The 15,755-nt window shown below is 50.2% G+C and overlaps 1 protein-coding gene across 4 annotated transcripts in view; it reads left to right on the forward strand.

The window, feature by feature from the left end:
• Positions 1–15,755, forward strand: part of ADAM15 (ADAM metallopeptidase domain 15) — a 55,245-nt gene that overhangs the window by 14,965 nt on the left and 24,525 nt on the right. For all 4 annotated transcript variants that reach the window (XM_082202127.1, XM_082202125.1, XM_082202128.1 and 1 more), the window contains exons 8-15: positions 1,201–1,269; positions 2,064–2,233; positions 3,154–3,235; positions 6,454–6,608; positions 6,722–6,896; positions 8,006–8,098; positions 10,240–10,435; positions 11,301–11,409. In XM_082202127.1, the coding sequence (XP_082058253.1) occupies positions 1,201–1,269; positions 2,064–2,233; positions 3,154–3,235; positions 6,454–6,608; positions 6,722–6,896; positions 8,006–8,098; positions 10,240–10,435; positions 11,301–11,409 (1,049 nt within the window). The remainder of the gene's footprint in view (positions 1–1,200; positions 1,270–2,063; positions 2,234–3,153; positions 3,236–6,453; positions 6,609–6,721; positions 6,897–8,005; positions 8,099–10,239; positions 10,436–11,300; positions 11,410–15,755) is intronic.

The following is a 15,755-nucleotide window of genomic DNA, read 5'->3' on the forward strand; positions in this document are numbered from 1 at the left end:
TTTATGCTGATAATTCCTTTGTTTTATTTTCTCCGTAAACCGCTTTGAGGTGGGTTGTTGTAGATTGTTTGTTTTGTTTTGTTTTTAAACCGAGCGGTGTGTAAATCTTAGAAAATAAATAAAAATACAGGAATTCCAGTGGAGATAAAAAGTAAAGTAGAAAAGGTTCAAGTAAAAACACCGTGGAGGTAAGGGTCAGAAAGTCAACTTACAAAGGAATGTAATCATTTGATTTGAAGGTTATTGTGAAAATGTTTGAAAAAGTTAAAATATGTATATGTATACATTGGTACCTCAGTTCTCGAACTTAATCCTACCCAGGAGTCTATTAGACTTCTAAGGTAAAGGGACCCCCGACCATTAGGTCCAGTTGTGGCCGACTCTGGGGTTGCGGCGCTCATCTCGCTTTATTGGCCGAGGGAGCCGGTGTACAGCTTCCGCATCATGTGGCCAGCATGACTAAGCCGCTTCTGGCAAACTAGAGCAGTGCATGGAAACGCCGTTTACCTTCCTGCTGGAGCGGTACCTATTTATCTACTTGCACTTTGACGTGCTTTTGAACTGCTAGGTTGGCAGGAGCAGGGACCGAGCAACGGGAGCTCACCCCGTGGCGGGGATTCGAACCGCCGACCTTCTGATTGGCAAGTCCTAGGCTCTGTGGTTTAACCCACAGCGCCACCTGCGTCCCTATTTGTCTTCTGGAGCCGTTCAGAAATCAAGGTGTGGCTTCCGATTGGCTGCAGGAGCCTCCTGCACTCAGGTGGAAGCCATGTTGAACGATTGGCTTCTAAAAATGTTTGGAAACCTGAACACTTCCAGGTTTGCGGCGTTCGGGAGCCAAGCCACCCAACAACCAAGTTACCACTGTATATAAATACAGGAATTCCATAGCGAACCCAAACCTGTTCAGGCACCTGGGCTTTAAACAGGTGGTACAGGGCAGGGCCTTAACTTTGTCGTGCAAGAAATCTGAGCTTTTTCTTTGTACTTGCACACTGTCCAGAGAAGCAGGAGGCATGATCAGAGTTCATGCGCACATTGCTGCCAGGCAGAAGTGTTTGAGGAGGGGCGTGGCCTGGAGGAGGTGGGGCGTGGCCTGGGGAGAGTTCCGAGGGCCAGACAGAGAGGTGCAGGGGGCTGAGCTCGGCCCCCAGTGTCTCAAGTCCCTTCTCACCACCTCCGCTTCTGTTTCCTTTTCAGTTCGAGCTGAACCCGGACCTTAACTGGACGCAAACACGGATGCTGGAGATCGCCAGCCACATGGATGGGGTGAGTGGCTGCCCTAGGCGGATGTGGGTGGCGCACGTGGGAATTGTAGTTTGACGACGTCCTTGGACTCCAGTTCCCATCAGCCAGTATGGCTGATTGTCATGGATTATGGGAGTTGTAGTCCAAATCCTCTTCCAGGTTTGGGGAGGTTGGCTAGGCAATTCTGTGTTGGGTTTCCCCTGACGCCAGGCAGCTTCATATATATTGGGGAACTGTCTTTGCTTTGCTTTTTAAAAGACATTTCTCCCAATGCTTCAGTGTTTACCTCGCACGGAGAGTAATTTTGGGGAGAGCTTGGCAGGAAATTTGCAGCTTAGGACCCAAGAACCTTAAGGGCTGCTGATTCCTTCAGCTCTGCCTTCTGGGCTGAGGTCTTCTGAGGGGACACTTTGATGGCCGACGCTCCTGAGGGCCGGCTGGACTTTGCCAGGGGCAGAGCCTTTTGTATGGCAGGGTCCTGACCTATGGAATTCCCTTCCCCTAGAGTTTCGACAGGAATAATCCCTGCTTGGTATTTGGATATCTTCTAAAAAAGAAACATCCTGGATTATTCAGACAGGGTCTTTCGAATGTGCAACTCTTTGCCAAGCAGCCTTGACTGATGTGCTTGACACTTTTATGACAATCTTGTACTTTTTAGTCTGTATACCGCCTTGCAAAATTTATAATTTTTTAAATGAATGAATGAGTGAAAGCACTCACCCCTTTTTTTCTCTTGCCCTCTGACCTTTTCCTTTCCTTTTTCTTCTTTTAAAAACCCGCACTCTCCCATTTCCTTCCCCTCCTCTGCCCAGTTTTACCGGACGGTGGGTCTGCGGGTGGCTCTCGTCGGCCTCGAAGTCTGGAACAAGGGGAACCGCATTTCTGTGGACGGTTCCCCCCGGGAGGTTCTGGAACGGCTCCTGCGGTGGAGGCAGGAGGAGCTGCTTCCGCGGATCCCACACGACAGCGTCCAGCTTATCATGTAAGGAGCCGGAGGGTTAGCAGCCCTGAGCCCACCCTCGCCCGGGGAGGGCAGGATACAAATAAAAGTTGTTTATGATGATGATGATGATGATGATGATGATGATGGGCTTCAGAGAATCCCTAGAGGGGGAGTGTAGGGGGGGGCTGACCAGGAGGAGTGCCAGGTGCTTGGCCTGGGTTATGGGTGCTGTGTGCTTGGCCAGTTAGGGGGTGTGGCCTGCACTTTTGATGGGCAGGGATTGACACTAACCAGGCCTGTGGGCGGGGCCTGTGCACTTTTGATGGGCAGGGATTGACACTTATCAGGGCTGTGGGGCGGGGTCTGCACTTTTGATGGGCAGGAATTGACACTAACCAAGCCTGTGGGCGGGGCCTGCACTTTTGATGGGCAGGAATTGACACTAACCAGGCCTGTGGGCGGGGCCTGTGCACTTTTGATGGGCAGGGATTGACACTTATCAGGGCTGTGGGGCGGGGTCTGCACTTTTGATGGGCATGGATTGACACCAACCAGGGCTGTGGGCAGGGCCTGCACACTTTTGATGGGCATGGATTGACACCAACCAGGGCTGTGGGCGGGGCCTGCACTTTTGATGGGCAGGAATTGACACTAACCAAGCCTGTGGGCGGGGCCTGCACTTTTGATGGGCAGGGATTGACACCAACCAGGGCTGTGGGCAGGGCCTGCACTATTGATGGGCAGGGATTGACACTACTAGGACTGTGGGTGGGGCCTGGAAATATGTGGGCGGGGCTATCCCAAAGCCTGCCCCCTTTGTGCCTGCCCGCTCAGCTGTGGCAGGATTCCCTATGTGTACTTGGCTCTGTCTTGTGTAAAACCTTATCTCTTCTCCACCCCCGCTACGCTCTGTTTTGGTGATCTTCTCTCGCACTTCTTTCTCCTGCCCTGCCCCGTAGGGGATCTCCATTCACCGGCGGCTCAATAGGAACGGCCACGCAGGGTTCGATTTGCTCCCATCGCTCCGGCGGGGTCAGCATGGTGAGTACCTGTGCCCCTTGCTTTCTCAGAGGCCGGGGTAGCGGCATGTTTCTGGATAGCCCAGGTAAGCGGGTGCCTGTTGTATTACTATCTGTTCCATGGAACCAGGGCAGCCTCATTGAAAGCCTTGCCTGGAGTTGCTGTGGAGCTGTGCTTCTGATATTTTGGGGGGAGACTGACCCACCAGGAGTATCGGGGTTCTGCATTTGTGTAGACGTTTGACCTAGAGTTTGCATCTTTATGTTCATTTGTTAAATATTGCAGAGAGCCATTTCCGACCTGGAAGGAGAGGGGGTTGCGGGCAGAAATCCCTCCCACATCCCACGCGGGGGCTGGCCTTTGCCCCCGCGAGATTAGGGAATCCCCGGGCGTGTCGGCGACCCGGCCCGCCAATCGGCGGACTAGGGAGGCGTGGCCTAGCCTATTTAAGGCTAGGCACGCCCGGGGACCGCCCTCTTTGCCCCTTTCCAGCTGAGCGTGTGTTTTTTTTTAAAGGTTAATGGAAAGAAGGTATTGGTGGCGAGCTTTGCTCGAGTGGTGGTTAGGCATTGGCAGGGGTCAATTGGTATGCAAATAAAGGGGGGAAGGAAACGCCATCACCTTCCCCAGAAGAAAAGGGTAATCCGGTAGAGGACTCCGGGGAGTGTTGCCTTGTCCGAAACCTAGGGAGGTAAGGGCCTCCGGCACGCCCCAGAGCGGTGACACCCGTTGGGATCCTAGTTGGCGTACTTCAACAGGACTCCCATGGCTTGTGGACAACCCTTCCCGGTCCCCATGCCAGGTAGTCGATAGGAGCCAATGCCTAAGGCCAATACCTTCCAATTCTGTAATCAATAAAGTTGTGGCCTTTTATGCCCATTAACCTTAATTACTGTGTCCAGTGTCTTCATTTCCATGGGGGAGGGGACTTGCCACGCAACTTTTTGTTCCAGCCCAATTGGTGCTTTGGGGCAGCGGTGCTGGTGCCCTTCTTTCCTTAAGGGTATTATGGTCTGTAATAATCAGGAGCTGGGATCTATAGACAGCTGTCCTTCTTTTTAAGTGACTTAGATGCTGGAGTTCGGCAGGAGACTATTGGCCTTTTGCTGGCCAAACTTCTGGGAATGCCAGTTCAGTTTTATGTTAGATATTAATGGAAGAAAAACCCCAAGGTATTACTCGCAGTGGTTATATTTCTGCCAGTAACACTGGGAGCAAGAGAACATCTCGCCGCCTGAAACCGTAATAACCTTTTTTCAGGGACTAATGTGCAATTATTGTAGCTGTATATGATGGTTCTTACATTGTGCAGTACTTTACAATCTGTTATGCTCCAAGATTGTTTCATATGGTGTGTTTGTTTTGGCCTATTGACCGTAATAAATTGATTGATGGATGGATACGCTTTTGGGTTTGGGGGTGAATCATGGAGAAGTGGAACAAAACAGAAAGGGTCACAGTCCTGGTCTGCTTAGCAGAAGTAGTATTCTGGGAAGAATAGTATAAAAGTAAAAACAAAGAATAAATGAAGTATGTATACAGTGGTGCCCCGCAAGACGAACGCCTCACAAGACGGAAAACCCGCTAGACGAAAGGGTTTTCCGTTTTGGAGGCGCTTTGCAAAACGAATTTCCCTATGGGCTTCCTTCGCAAGACAAAAGCCCGTAGGGAAATCTCCGGGACAGCGGGGAAGCGCAGTGCGTCTTCCCCACTGTCCTCGGACCTCCTTCGAAGGCTGGCGGTGGGGCAGAAAGCCCTTCTCCCCGCACCAGCCTTCGGAAGGCTCCTCCGAAGGCTGGCGGTGGGGCGGAAAGCCCTTCTCCCCGCACCAGCCTTCGGATGGCTGTCCTGAAGACTTGCGGTGGGAGGAGGGTTTTCCTTCCCACCGCCAACATTCAGAATGCTGTTCTGAATGTTGGCGGTGGGGAGGAAAAACCCTCCTCCCACAGCCAGCCCCGGGAACAGAGGAGAAGCGCTGCGCCCCTTCCCCTCTGTTCCCGTACCTGTCCTGAAGGCTTGCGGTGGGGAGAAAAGTCCTTCTCCGCACCGCCAGCCTGGCAAGCGGTTTCCATAGGAACGCATTAATTGATTTTCAGTGCATTCCTATGGGAAACCGTGCTTCGCAAGACGAAAAACTCGCAAGAAGAAAAAACTTGCGGAACGAATTAATTTCGTCTTGCGAGGCACCACTGTATTTCAAAAATATAAATAAAGAGGTATTCAGCTTTTAAACGCCTGCTGAAAACTTTTCTGTTTCATCAAGCTTATGCTTGACAAAACACCTTTCCGCAACATTTATCTGATTCTATTTTATTGTATCCTTTTTATGTCGTTTTACATATATAAGGTAAACTTCCGTAGTTTTCACATTAAATTTTTTTTTTACTTGTTCATTGAACTACAGAAAGGGAAGAGAGAGCGGAGAGAAAAACAAGTACATAAGCGAGATGAACAAATCTCTTTCTAGTCTGTCCACCCAACACTCTTTCCAATAGACCACAAAACAGTTCCATCTCTCCCCATAGATTATATATCCCATCTCATGTGTTTTCTCTTTTTCTGGATTATGTCTGTCGTTTTATCCATCACTGCCACCTCCACACATTCCTGAAGAGATGGTGAATCTGTGTCCTTGCATTTCCTTTCCCACAGGGCTTTTTATGGTCCTTAACTAAGGATCTTGATTCTTTATGAGTTAGCAGTATACTGTATATGCAAGTGTTTTTATGAATGAATAAAGGAGGAGTTGTTGTTTAGTCGTTTAGTCGTGTCCGACTCTTCGTGACCCCCTGGACCAGAGCACGCCAGGCACTCCTGTCTTCCACTGCCTCCCGCAGTTTGGTCAAACTCATGCTGGTAGCTTCCAGAACACTGTCCAGCCATCTCGTCCTCCGTCGTCCCCTTCTCCTTGTGTCCTCCATCTTTCCCAACCTCAGGGTCTTTTCCAGGGAGTCTTCTCTTCTCATGAGGTGGCCAAAGTCTTGGAGCCTCAGCTTCAGGATCTGTCCTTCCAGAGAGCACTCAGGGCTGATTTCCTTCAGAATGGATCGGTTTGATCGTCTTGCAGTCCATGGGACTCTCAAGAGTCTCCTCCAGCACCTCCAGGTCACGAAGAGTCGGACAGGACTAAACGACTAAACAACAACAAAAGGAGGAGTGTGAATTAGGTTGGCTTGCTCAAAAATGCAAACCAAAGGGAGTCACAGAGCTATCTCCAGCTTTCTTTTCTCCTCTTCCAGGACCACTCAGTCAGCCCCTTGATGATCGCCTCGACTCTTTCGCACCAATTAGGCCACAACCTGGGCCTTGACCACGATGGTGCTGGCTGCAGCTGTGACGGCTCTGGCCCTAACTTTCCCCCTGGTCGCAGCTGCATCATGGAGCCACTGACGGGGTGAGCCTCTGCATTCATGTGGGGTTCCCCCCCCCCGGGTGGCTGGGTGGACTGCTGAAATGCAGGGGGTTTGAGGAAACCCCACCTCTGACCGTTTCCCTCTTCTCTGCCAGCATCATGCCCGGTTTAACCTTCAGCAGCTGCAGCCACCGGAAACTCCAGCAGATCCTGCAGAGTGACCGGGTGTGGTGCCTCCTCGACGTGCCGGATCCAGGGCGCCTGGTGGATTCTCGCTGCGGGAACTTCCTTGTGGAAGACAAGGAGGAGTGCGATTGCGGCCTCCTGGTGGTACGAAGGGCACCTCTCTCCCCATTTTCCTCCTCCTCTCCTCTTTATTCTTATTATTTTTTATTTATACCCTGCCCATCTGGCTGGGTTTCCCCGCCACTCTGGGCGGCTCCCATCATCATCAAGCAATAAATAATCAAACATTAAAAACTTCCCTAAACAGGGCTGCCTTCAGATGTCTTGTAAACGTCAGATAGTTGTTTATTTCCTTGACATCTGATGGGAGGGCGTTCCATAGGGAGGGCGCCACTACCGAGAAGGCCCTCCGCCTGGTTCCCTGCAACTTCTCACAGTGAGGGAACCGCCAGGAGGCCCTCGGAGCTGGACCTCAGTGTCTGGGCTGAACGATGGGGCTTGAGACGCTCCTTCAGGTATACTGGACCGAGGCTGTTTAGGGCTTTAAAGGTCAGCACCTTTGCCCCATGCAGCTTCCAGATGCCCTTGCTGTGTAGTAGTAGTAGTAGTAGTAATAATAATAATAATAATAATAAATAATAGTTTTATTATTTGTACCCCATCTATCTGACTGGGTCGCTCCATTTATGAGAGGGTTGTGTTCCGAGGCACGGCACATTGAGGTTAAGTCCTCTCATGTATGACTCCATATAGAGGCTTCAGCACAGAAGCCTAGGCCGAAAAGGGTCCCCTTGAAGTAGAGAGTTCTCCTGTGTAATTGACGGAGAAAGCTGGAGTTGGTGTGAAGGATGCATCCTCTACGTTTTGCTGAGCGCCCGCTTTGGCTTTGTTCAGCTCACTGTGATTCTCTTCGTCTAGCAGTTTTTTTCATCTTGCGAAGCAAGCCCATTGAAGGATTAGCGGATTAGCGCTATTAGCGGCTTTTAGAGGCTTAGCAGCTTAGAAAAGGGGGGAAGGGGGGGGGGAAACCAGCAGGAACTCGCAATACATTGTCGTCTTGCAAAGCAAGCCCACAGGAGATTCGTTTTGCAAAGCACCTCCAAAACGGAAAACTCTTTCGTCTAGCGAGTTTTCTGTCTTGCGAGGCATTCTTCTTGCGGGGCACCACTGTAGTTGTGCACATGAAGCCTAAGCGAGGATCTGGGGCAGCTCAGTGGGTTTTTCAATGAACTTATGCCTTTCTCCTTTTTCAGGAGTGTACAGACCCATGTTGCAATGCGAGCTCGTGCAAGCTGATGCCCGGAGCCCAGTGCGCCACGGGGGGAGCCTGTTGCCACGAGTGCAAGGTAAGTTGTCAGAGCAGAGGAGGGAACATCCACCAGTGGTTTCTCAGCCCTGCCTCGAAGAGGTGTTGCGTTCTCGTTCACACAAGCCCTCTGATAATTTGACTTTTAAGTGAAAGCTTGCATGTTCCACCTAAAGATTTGTATATGTATTTGACCTGTGCAGGAGACCTGCTCGCCTGTGACTGACAAGGCATGTTGGCCCCAAGTCTCTCTTGGGCCCCCTTTTGAGCCCCCAACTCTGATCTTGCAATAGGCTCTTCTCTGGGTGCCCCCTCCCTGAGAGGTCCCATGGGTGGCAACACGAGAGCAAGGCCTTTTCAGTGGTGGCTCCTCACTTGCAGAATGCTCTTCCCAGAGAGGCCTGCCTGGTGCCATCAATACATACATTTAGACCCCAGACAAAAACATTTATTTTCCGCCAGGCCTTCAGCTTTAAATTCTCAGTAGCCTCTTTGTGTGCATGTGGTGTTCCAACCCTGCCTTTTAAAAATGTGAATGTGTTCCAGATTTTTCTCTTTTGTGTGACGGTTTTGATGTGAATATTATTTGATTGATGTTGTATGTTGTTTGAGTTGCTTTTTTGTAGCAAATAATTTTTATGAACTACAATAATTTAGGGGTGTGTTTGCAGCACACAACTCCTAATAGGCATTTTTATGATTTTTATGACACCTCCTTGATGGCCAGAAACTTGATTTATTGCACTAATTTATTATACTGCTTAATGTTGCAATAGGCTTCCAAGCAGTTTGCAAGTATTAAAATCAGTTACAATGAGAAATATCATTTTCGTGTTCCCAGCTTAATAATAATAATAATAATAATAATAATAAATGTAAAGAAATATACAATAATAAGAGTACATCCATTTGAAAAAAGGAATATACAACGGGATAGACAGGAAGTCCAAAGTGTTTGTATATATATGATTTTGGAATAGTTTTTTGCCCTTGTTCCCCCCCCCCCTTTTTCTTTTAGTATATAAACTTTGTATACATGTTGAAAATTATAGTATAATAAGCCTTGTGATGTATTATGATAACGTTTACCGATGTAACATAAGAATAATAAATAAATAAAATTCTAATAATAATAATAATTTATTGTATACTGCTCTTCATCCACAGATCTCAGGGCAGTTCACCACATAACTCTGATTCTCCTCGCAGAGCTACAATTCCCAGAGTTCCCTGTGAAGGGGGATTGATTGTTAAATTGCTCTGGGAGAGGGATGACGGGGGTCTCCTGACACCTCTCAGCCCCCTTAACTAATTCTTTGGGTGGAAACCATGACTATTCGTAGCGCTTTAAATGTTGGGTGCAGCTGGGGCCAGAGGCATGGCGTACCCCCTTATCCTTGCAGGCTCTGCCAACACCTGTGTCCCTCTTCCTACCGTCTTTGGCCTATACAGCCTAGGGCCCTCGTAGCTATGGGACCGCCTCTCCTGGTATGTCCCACAGAGGACCTTACGGTCTTCAAACAAAAACATCTTGGAGGTCCCAGGCCACAGGGAGGTTAGGCTGGCCTCGACCAGAGCCAGGGCCTTTTCGGCTGTGGCCCCGATCTGGTGGAACGCTCTGTCACAAGAGACTAGAGCCCTGCAGGACTTGACATCTTTCCACAGGGCCTGCAAGACAGAGCTGTTCCACCAGGCCTTTGGCCAAGGTGCAGTCTGACCCCCTCCTTTGGTAATTCTCATAGAACTTTAGCCTAATGGTTGCCATTAATTTGATTTTGATTTGATTTTAGAATGAATTTTAGAATATACCGTAGTACCTCGGGTTACAGACGCTTCAGGTTACAGACGCTTCAGGTTACAGACTCCGCTAACCCAGAAATAGTGCTTCAGGTTAAGAACTTTGCTTCAGGATGAGAACAGAAATCGTGCTCCGGCGGCGTGGCAGCAGAAGGAGGCTCCATTAGCTAAAGTGGTGCTTCAGGTTAAGAACAGTTTCAGGTTAAGAATGGACCTCCGGAACGAATTAAGTACTTAACCCGAGGTACCACTGTATTTCAATTAACATTGCAATTTTATGTAAACTGTGTTATTTTTACTGTGTTAGCTGCTCTGAGCCCGGCTTCAGCTGGGGAGGGCAGGATAAAAATATTTTTTTAAAAATTATTATTCGTCCTTCGGCAGCTCCGCAGCGCAGGATTTCTCTGCCGGGAAGCCCAGAACGAATGCGACCTCCCTGAATACTGCGACGGTACCTCCCCGCGTTGCCGGGCCAACGTCCACAAGCAAGATGGGACGCCGTGTGGGGACGAGAAGGCCGTCTGCTATGGCGGGGTCTGCCCCAATTACTTGAGCCAGTGCCAAGAACTTTGGGGCCCTGGTGAGTTGGCGTTTGGGGCTCTGTGCAGGGGGGAGGTTTTTTTCAAGGGTGGGTTGGGGCGAGCTCCCAAGAAGGCCTCGTCTCATCCGCACCATGCCTTCAAAGCACGCTTACACCACTTTAAAATCCATAATTCAGAACAGTTTAGAACTTAAGAAGGGCCTCCTGGATGAGGCCAATGGCCCATCTAATAGCCCGCATCGTGTTCTCACAGTGATCAACTGCAGGCAGGATCTGAGCACACCAGCTCTCTCCCATTTTTCAGGGCTGGAGTCAGATGCAGGTCAGCACAAAGAAGCAGAGCCCATGGTCAGTGAAGTTAACTGTTTATCCAAGGAAACAAGCGTCCAACTCTTCAACCCTTCTCAGTAGGCCTTGCCCCCTCCCCATGGAGCAGTTGCCCGGACTGGAGGTCCCTGCCTTCTGCCCTTTCTAAGGCTCCTCCTCTCCCCAAAGTTTCCCAAGTGTTCTCTGTCTACCTCTGCGCACTTCTGTTCCGCTTCCCTCCTTATTCTCACGGGATCATAGATTTGGAAGGCACCCTGAGGATCACTTAGCTCAGCCTAGTGCAGGACTGTGTCCCATACGGGAACCGAACCTGCAACCTTGGCATTGCCAGCACCAAGCTCCAACCAGCTGAGCTATCTAGCTATACGATAGGTTCCTCAGTGTTAAATAACCACACATACACAATTTTTAGTGAACGTTCCCTCGTAGTTGCTGACAAAGATTTATATGGTTCTTTTGCCTGTTAATTTTTCCATTTATTCTCAAGCCATGACTATCAAAATGGCAGCATGCTGCTGCTGTCGTTGGCTGTCCTGACTCTCTCTCTCTCTCTCTCTGTCTCTCTCTCCCCTGGCAGGTTCGGTCCCTGTCTCGGATGCCTGTGTGGCCTCTTTGAATGGCAGAGGGGACCTGGAAGGGCACTGTGGTCAGCAAGCTGATGGTTCCTATTTGCCGTGTTCAGAGAAGTGAGTGCTTTCCCTGTAAGGATGGGGGCCAGTGAGGGGGTGTGGCCTATTTGGAAGGGGCGTGGCCTGATAAGAGTTCCAAGGACCAGATCAAGCTGTGGGGGGGGGGGGAGAGATTCTGTCTCCCAGGCCTGAGGCTCACCCCCCCTTGCACAGGCAGACAAGACTAGCTTCCCTGGTTTTAGGCAGGTTTATCTTTCCTAGTTCTACCTGGAAATGCTGCAGGTCAAACCCAAAGCCCTTTTTAAAAAATTGTAGTAATAATGTAAGCTCAAAGGTATAGACAAACAAAATCAGAACTGAAGTTACCAAACATGGGAGCAGTACAGAGGTTGTATTTTCGAAATAGAGAGGAGATAATAAAAATACAGTGGTACCTCGGGTTGCAGGCGCTTCAGGTTACAGACTCCTCTAACCCAGAAATATTACCTCAGGTTAAGAACTTTGCTTCAGGATGAGAACAGAAATCATGCTCCGGCGGTGCGGTGGCAGTGGGAGGCCCCATTAGCTAAAGTGGTACCTCAGGTTAAGAACAGTTTCAGGTTAAGAACGGACCTCCGGAACGGATTAAGTTCTTAACCCGAAGTACCACTGTAAAAGCAACAAAAGATGTTATGGAAGCTTTCCATGAAAGGGAGAGAGTTTTCTTACATCTGAGTTTGATAGGTAAGAAATGAAATCCCATCTGAATGGCGTAGAAATGTCCCGAGTCTTCCTTACCCATAGAAACACATGGGATATAGGAGTTGTTTTCCCTGCAATGGCCGAAGCCCCCATATTATTGTACAGTGGTGCCCCGCAAGACGAATGCCTCGCAAGACGGAAAACTTGCTAGACGAAAGAGTTTTCCGTTTTGGAGGTGCTTCGCAAAACGAATCTCCTATGGGCTTGCTTCGCAAGACGACAATGTCTTGCGAGTTCCTGCTGGTTTCCCCCCCTCCCCCCCTTTTCTAAGCCGCTAAGCCACTTATCAGCTGATCCGATCAGCAGATAAGCCTCTAAAAGCCGCTAATAGCGCTAATCCGCTAATCCTTCAATGGGCTTCTGTCAAGGGATGGTTAGCTGCTTGTGCTTAAAATTGTGCCCCTTCAGAGTTTGTGCGACCCCACAAACCTCTGTGTGTGACAGAGCTCCTCAGACATGTCTGCTCTAGTCACTAGTAGAGTCTGACAGTGGCTGTCTGCGGAAGCGCTTCCAGCAAAGAAGTTCCTTAACGGAAACACGTCTCCTGGACTCACGACGTGGCAGCTTCCGGCGCAGCATGGGTCTCCCTGCAGTTGCTTCTGACACCTCCCCGCTATTTTCGCTCGAAGTGTCTCTCACCCCTTTCTCTCCCCTGCTGCTTCCTGCCTGGGCTGCTGCGTCTCTCTCAGCATTACTGAGATCCTCCTCCAGAGACCCCGCGCTCCCCCTGCTGGTCCCTGCTTTGGCTGTTGACTCTCTCCCAGTCTCTGGGAGCCTTACCACTTCCCTTTCCTCCGATGTCAGTTCCCTGACATCCACCTCCCCTCCAGGGCCCCCCTCTCCCCCGCCCCTACTTTCTCCTCTGGGCGGTGAGGAGCTGAAACCCCTAAAAGAATCCTCTTCATCTTCAGACGTCTCGAACAATTCCCTCCATCGGTCTTCGTTCCGACTCGCTGAATCCTCCTCCACCTCGGAATCAGCGAACCCCTCCAACTCTTCTTCGTCGTCGGTGGTGGCGAAGTATTCCCTCCGGAACCTCGCCACTGGCTGGGGTTTTCTAGGGAATCTCTGATGAAAAGTTTCAATCAAAACCTCGTCATCTACCTCCTCTGCCCTGACCCAGGTGTTTTCCGACTCCGGCTCCCCTTCCCACATTACCAAATACTCTACTTGCTCTCCCCTCCACCTGGAATCGAGAATCTCCGCTACATGGTAGCTGTGTTCTTTTTCTTCCATAGCTGGTCCCCTATTGACCCTCCCCTCTCTGTCCCCTATATACGGTGACAGCAATGATCTGTGGAACACTGGGTGCAACTTCATGTGGTTCGGTAACCGGAGTCTGAAAGCCACTGGGTTGACCTGTTGCGTGACTTCAAATGGGCCCAGTCTTTTGGGTCTTAACTTCTTACAACCTCCTTTAAATGGTAACCCTTGGGTGGACAGCCACACCTGGTCCCCCACCCTAATGCTTTCCCTTTCCCTTCTGGTTTTGTCTGCCTGCCTCTTATATTCCTCCTTCGCCCTGTTTAAATTAAGTTGGAGCTGGCGATGGATCGCTTCCATTTCTTCAACGAACTGTTCTGCGGCAGGAACGCTCCAGTTCTCCCCCTCCCCCCCTGGGAAGGCTCGGGGATGACACCCGTGATTGGCCAAAAAAGGGCTCATCCCCGTGGACACGTTCTCTGCATTGTTATAGGCAAATTCTGCCAACGCCAGCTTCTCCACCCAATCATTCTCTCTGTCATTCACATAACACCTCAAATATTGCTGGAGGACACCATTAGCTCTTTCCGCCTGCCCATTGGTTTCTGGATGACGGGCAGTGGAAAAATTTACCTCTACATGCAATAAGCTCATGAGCTTCCTCCAGAACCTGGAAGTAAATTGTTTCCCTCGGTCCGAAACCACCCTCAAGGGGGCACCATGCAACCTAAACACATTTTCCACAAACAATTTAGCGGTTTCTTCTGCTGTGACCGCATGTGAGCAGGCTATAAAGTGGGCCATCTTGGTTAACAGGTCTACCACAACCATAATGGCTGTCTTCCCTTTGGACCTGGGCAGATCAGTCATGAAATCTATTGCCACTGCCTCCCATGGTCTTTCCGGCGTGGGTAGTGGTTCTAATAAACCTGCCGGTGCCCGCCTCTCCCCCTTGGCTCGTTGACATCGGTCACACCCTCTCACATATTCACGCACATCTTCCCTGACCTTGGGCCACCAGAATTCCCTGGTAACCAGCCACATGGTTTTGTGTTGCCCAAAATGCCCTGCTGTGGGGCTATCGTGCAGTTGCTTGAGTACCTTTTCCCTCAATTCCCCTTCAGGTATGTATAACGCTCCCTTGTAGTACAACGCCCCGTTTCTCTCCTCAAAACCCCCGGGTTTGTCTCCCTCCCTCCTGAGACCCCTGAGTTTGTCCTGGGCGTATTCATCCTGCACCGTTCCCTCTACCAGTTCCCTTTGCCCCACCAAAGCCGCCCCACACACCCAGCGGTCCTCGGGAATAACATGGGTCTCTTCGGGTGCACCCTCTCCCTCCAAATATTCAGGTTTGCGTGAGAGAGCGTCCGCCCTAACGTTCTCCGGGCCTGGTACGTAACAAATCTCAAAGTTAAATTTGGAGAACTCCTGGGCCCATCTCAACTGCCTTTGGTTGAGCACTCGCGCAGTTCTCCAATACTCTAGATTCTTATGGTCCGTGCACACTTGCACCTTCTGTTGTGCACCAATTAGTAGATGCCTCCATCTCCGGAAGGCCTCATAAATCGCAAGAAGTTCCCGGTCGTGCACCGTGTAGTTTCTCTCAGATTTGTTCAGCTTTCGCGAAAAGAAGGCACACGGTCGCCACTCTGACCCCTCCTTCCCCGGCTGCAGAAGAAGCACCGCCCCTATGGCTCTGTCCGAAGCGTCTGTTTCGACCCTCAGCTTTTTTTGTAAATCCACATGTAGAAGTTGTTCGTCAGAGGCGAAGGCCCTTTTCATTTCCTCAAACGCTCGCTCCGCCTCCCCCGTCCAAACAAACTTCTTTTTGCTGCTGAGACAGTCCGTGATGGGCGCCGTCAGGTGGGCGAAGTTTCGGATGAACTTACGATAAAAGTTTCCAAACCCTAGGAACCTCTGCACATCCTTCTTGGTCTTGGGTGTTTTCCATTCCAGCACCGCTTGAACCTTGCCGGGGTCCATGGCCAACCCCTTGTCTGACAAGCGGTACCCCAGGAATTCCACCTCCTTGGTATGAAACTGACACTTTTCCAGTTTCACCCACAGTCTGTTGGCTTGCAGCCTGCTCAACACTTCTCTGACGTCTCTCACATGTTGCTCCTCATTCTCCGAATACACCAACACGTCATCTAAGAAGGCCACGCAATTCTTGTAGAGCAAAGGCCCCAGTACATGGTTCATAAAGGCTTGAAAACACGCGGAGCCTGTTTGTAATCCAAAAGGCATAACGAGGTATTCAAATGCCCCCAAAGGGGTGAACATGGTGGTCTTCCATTCATCCCCTTTCCTTATACGTATCAGGTTGTACGCCCCCCTTAGGTCCAGCTTTGTAAAAATCTTTCCTTTTCGCACCCTGGTCAAAATATCATCAATCCTGGGCATAGGAAAAGCCGCCGGCTCTGTCACTGCATTTAGGGCCCGAAAGTCACATACCAGCC

Source organism: Podarcis vaucheri, assembly GCF_965113315.1.
Source record: "Podarcis vaucheri genome assembly, chromosome: 16".
In the NCBI taxonomy this organism is placed as follows: domain Eukaryota; kingdom Metazoa; phylum Chordata; class Lepidosauria; order Squamata; family Lacertidae; genus Podarcis; species Podarcis vaucheri.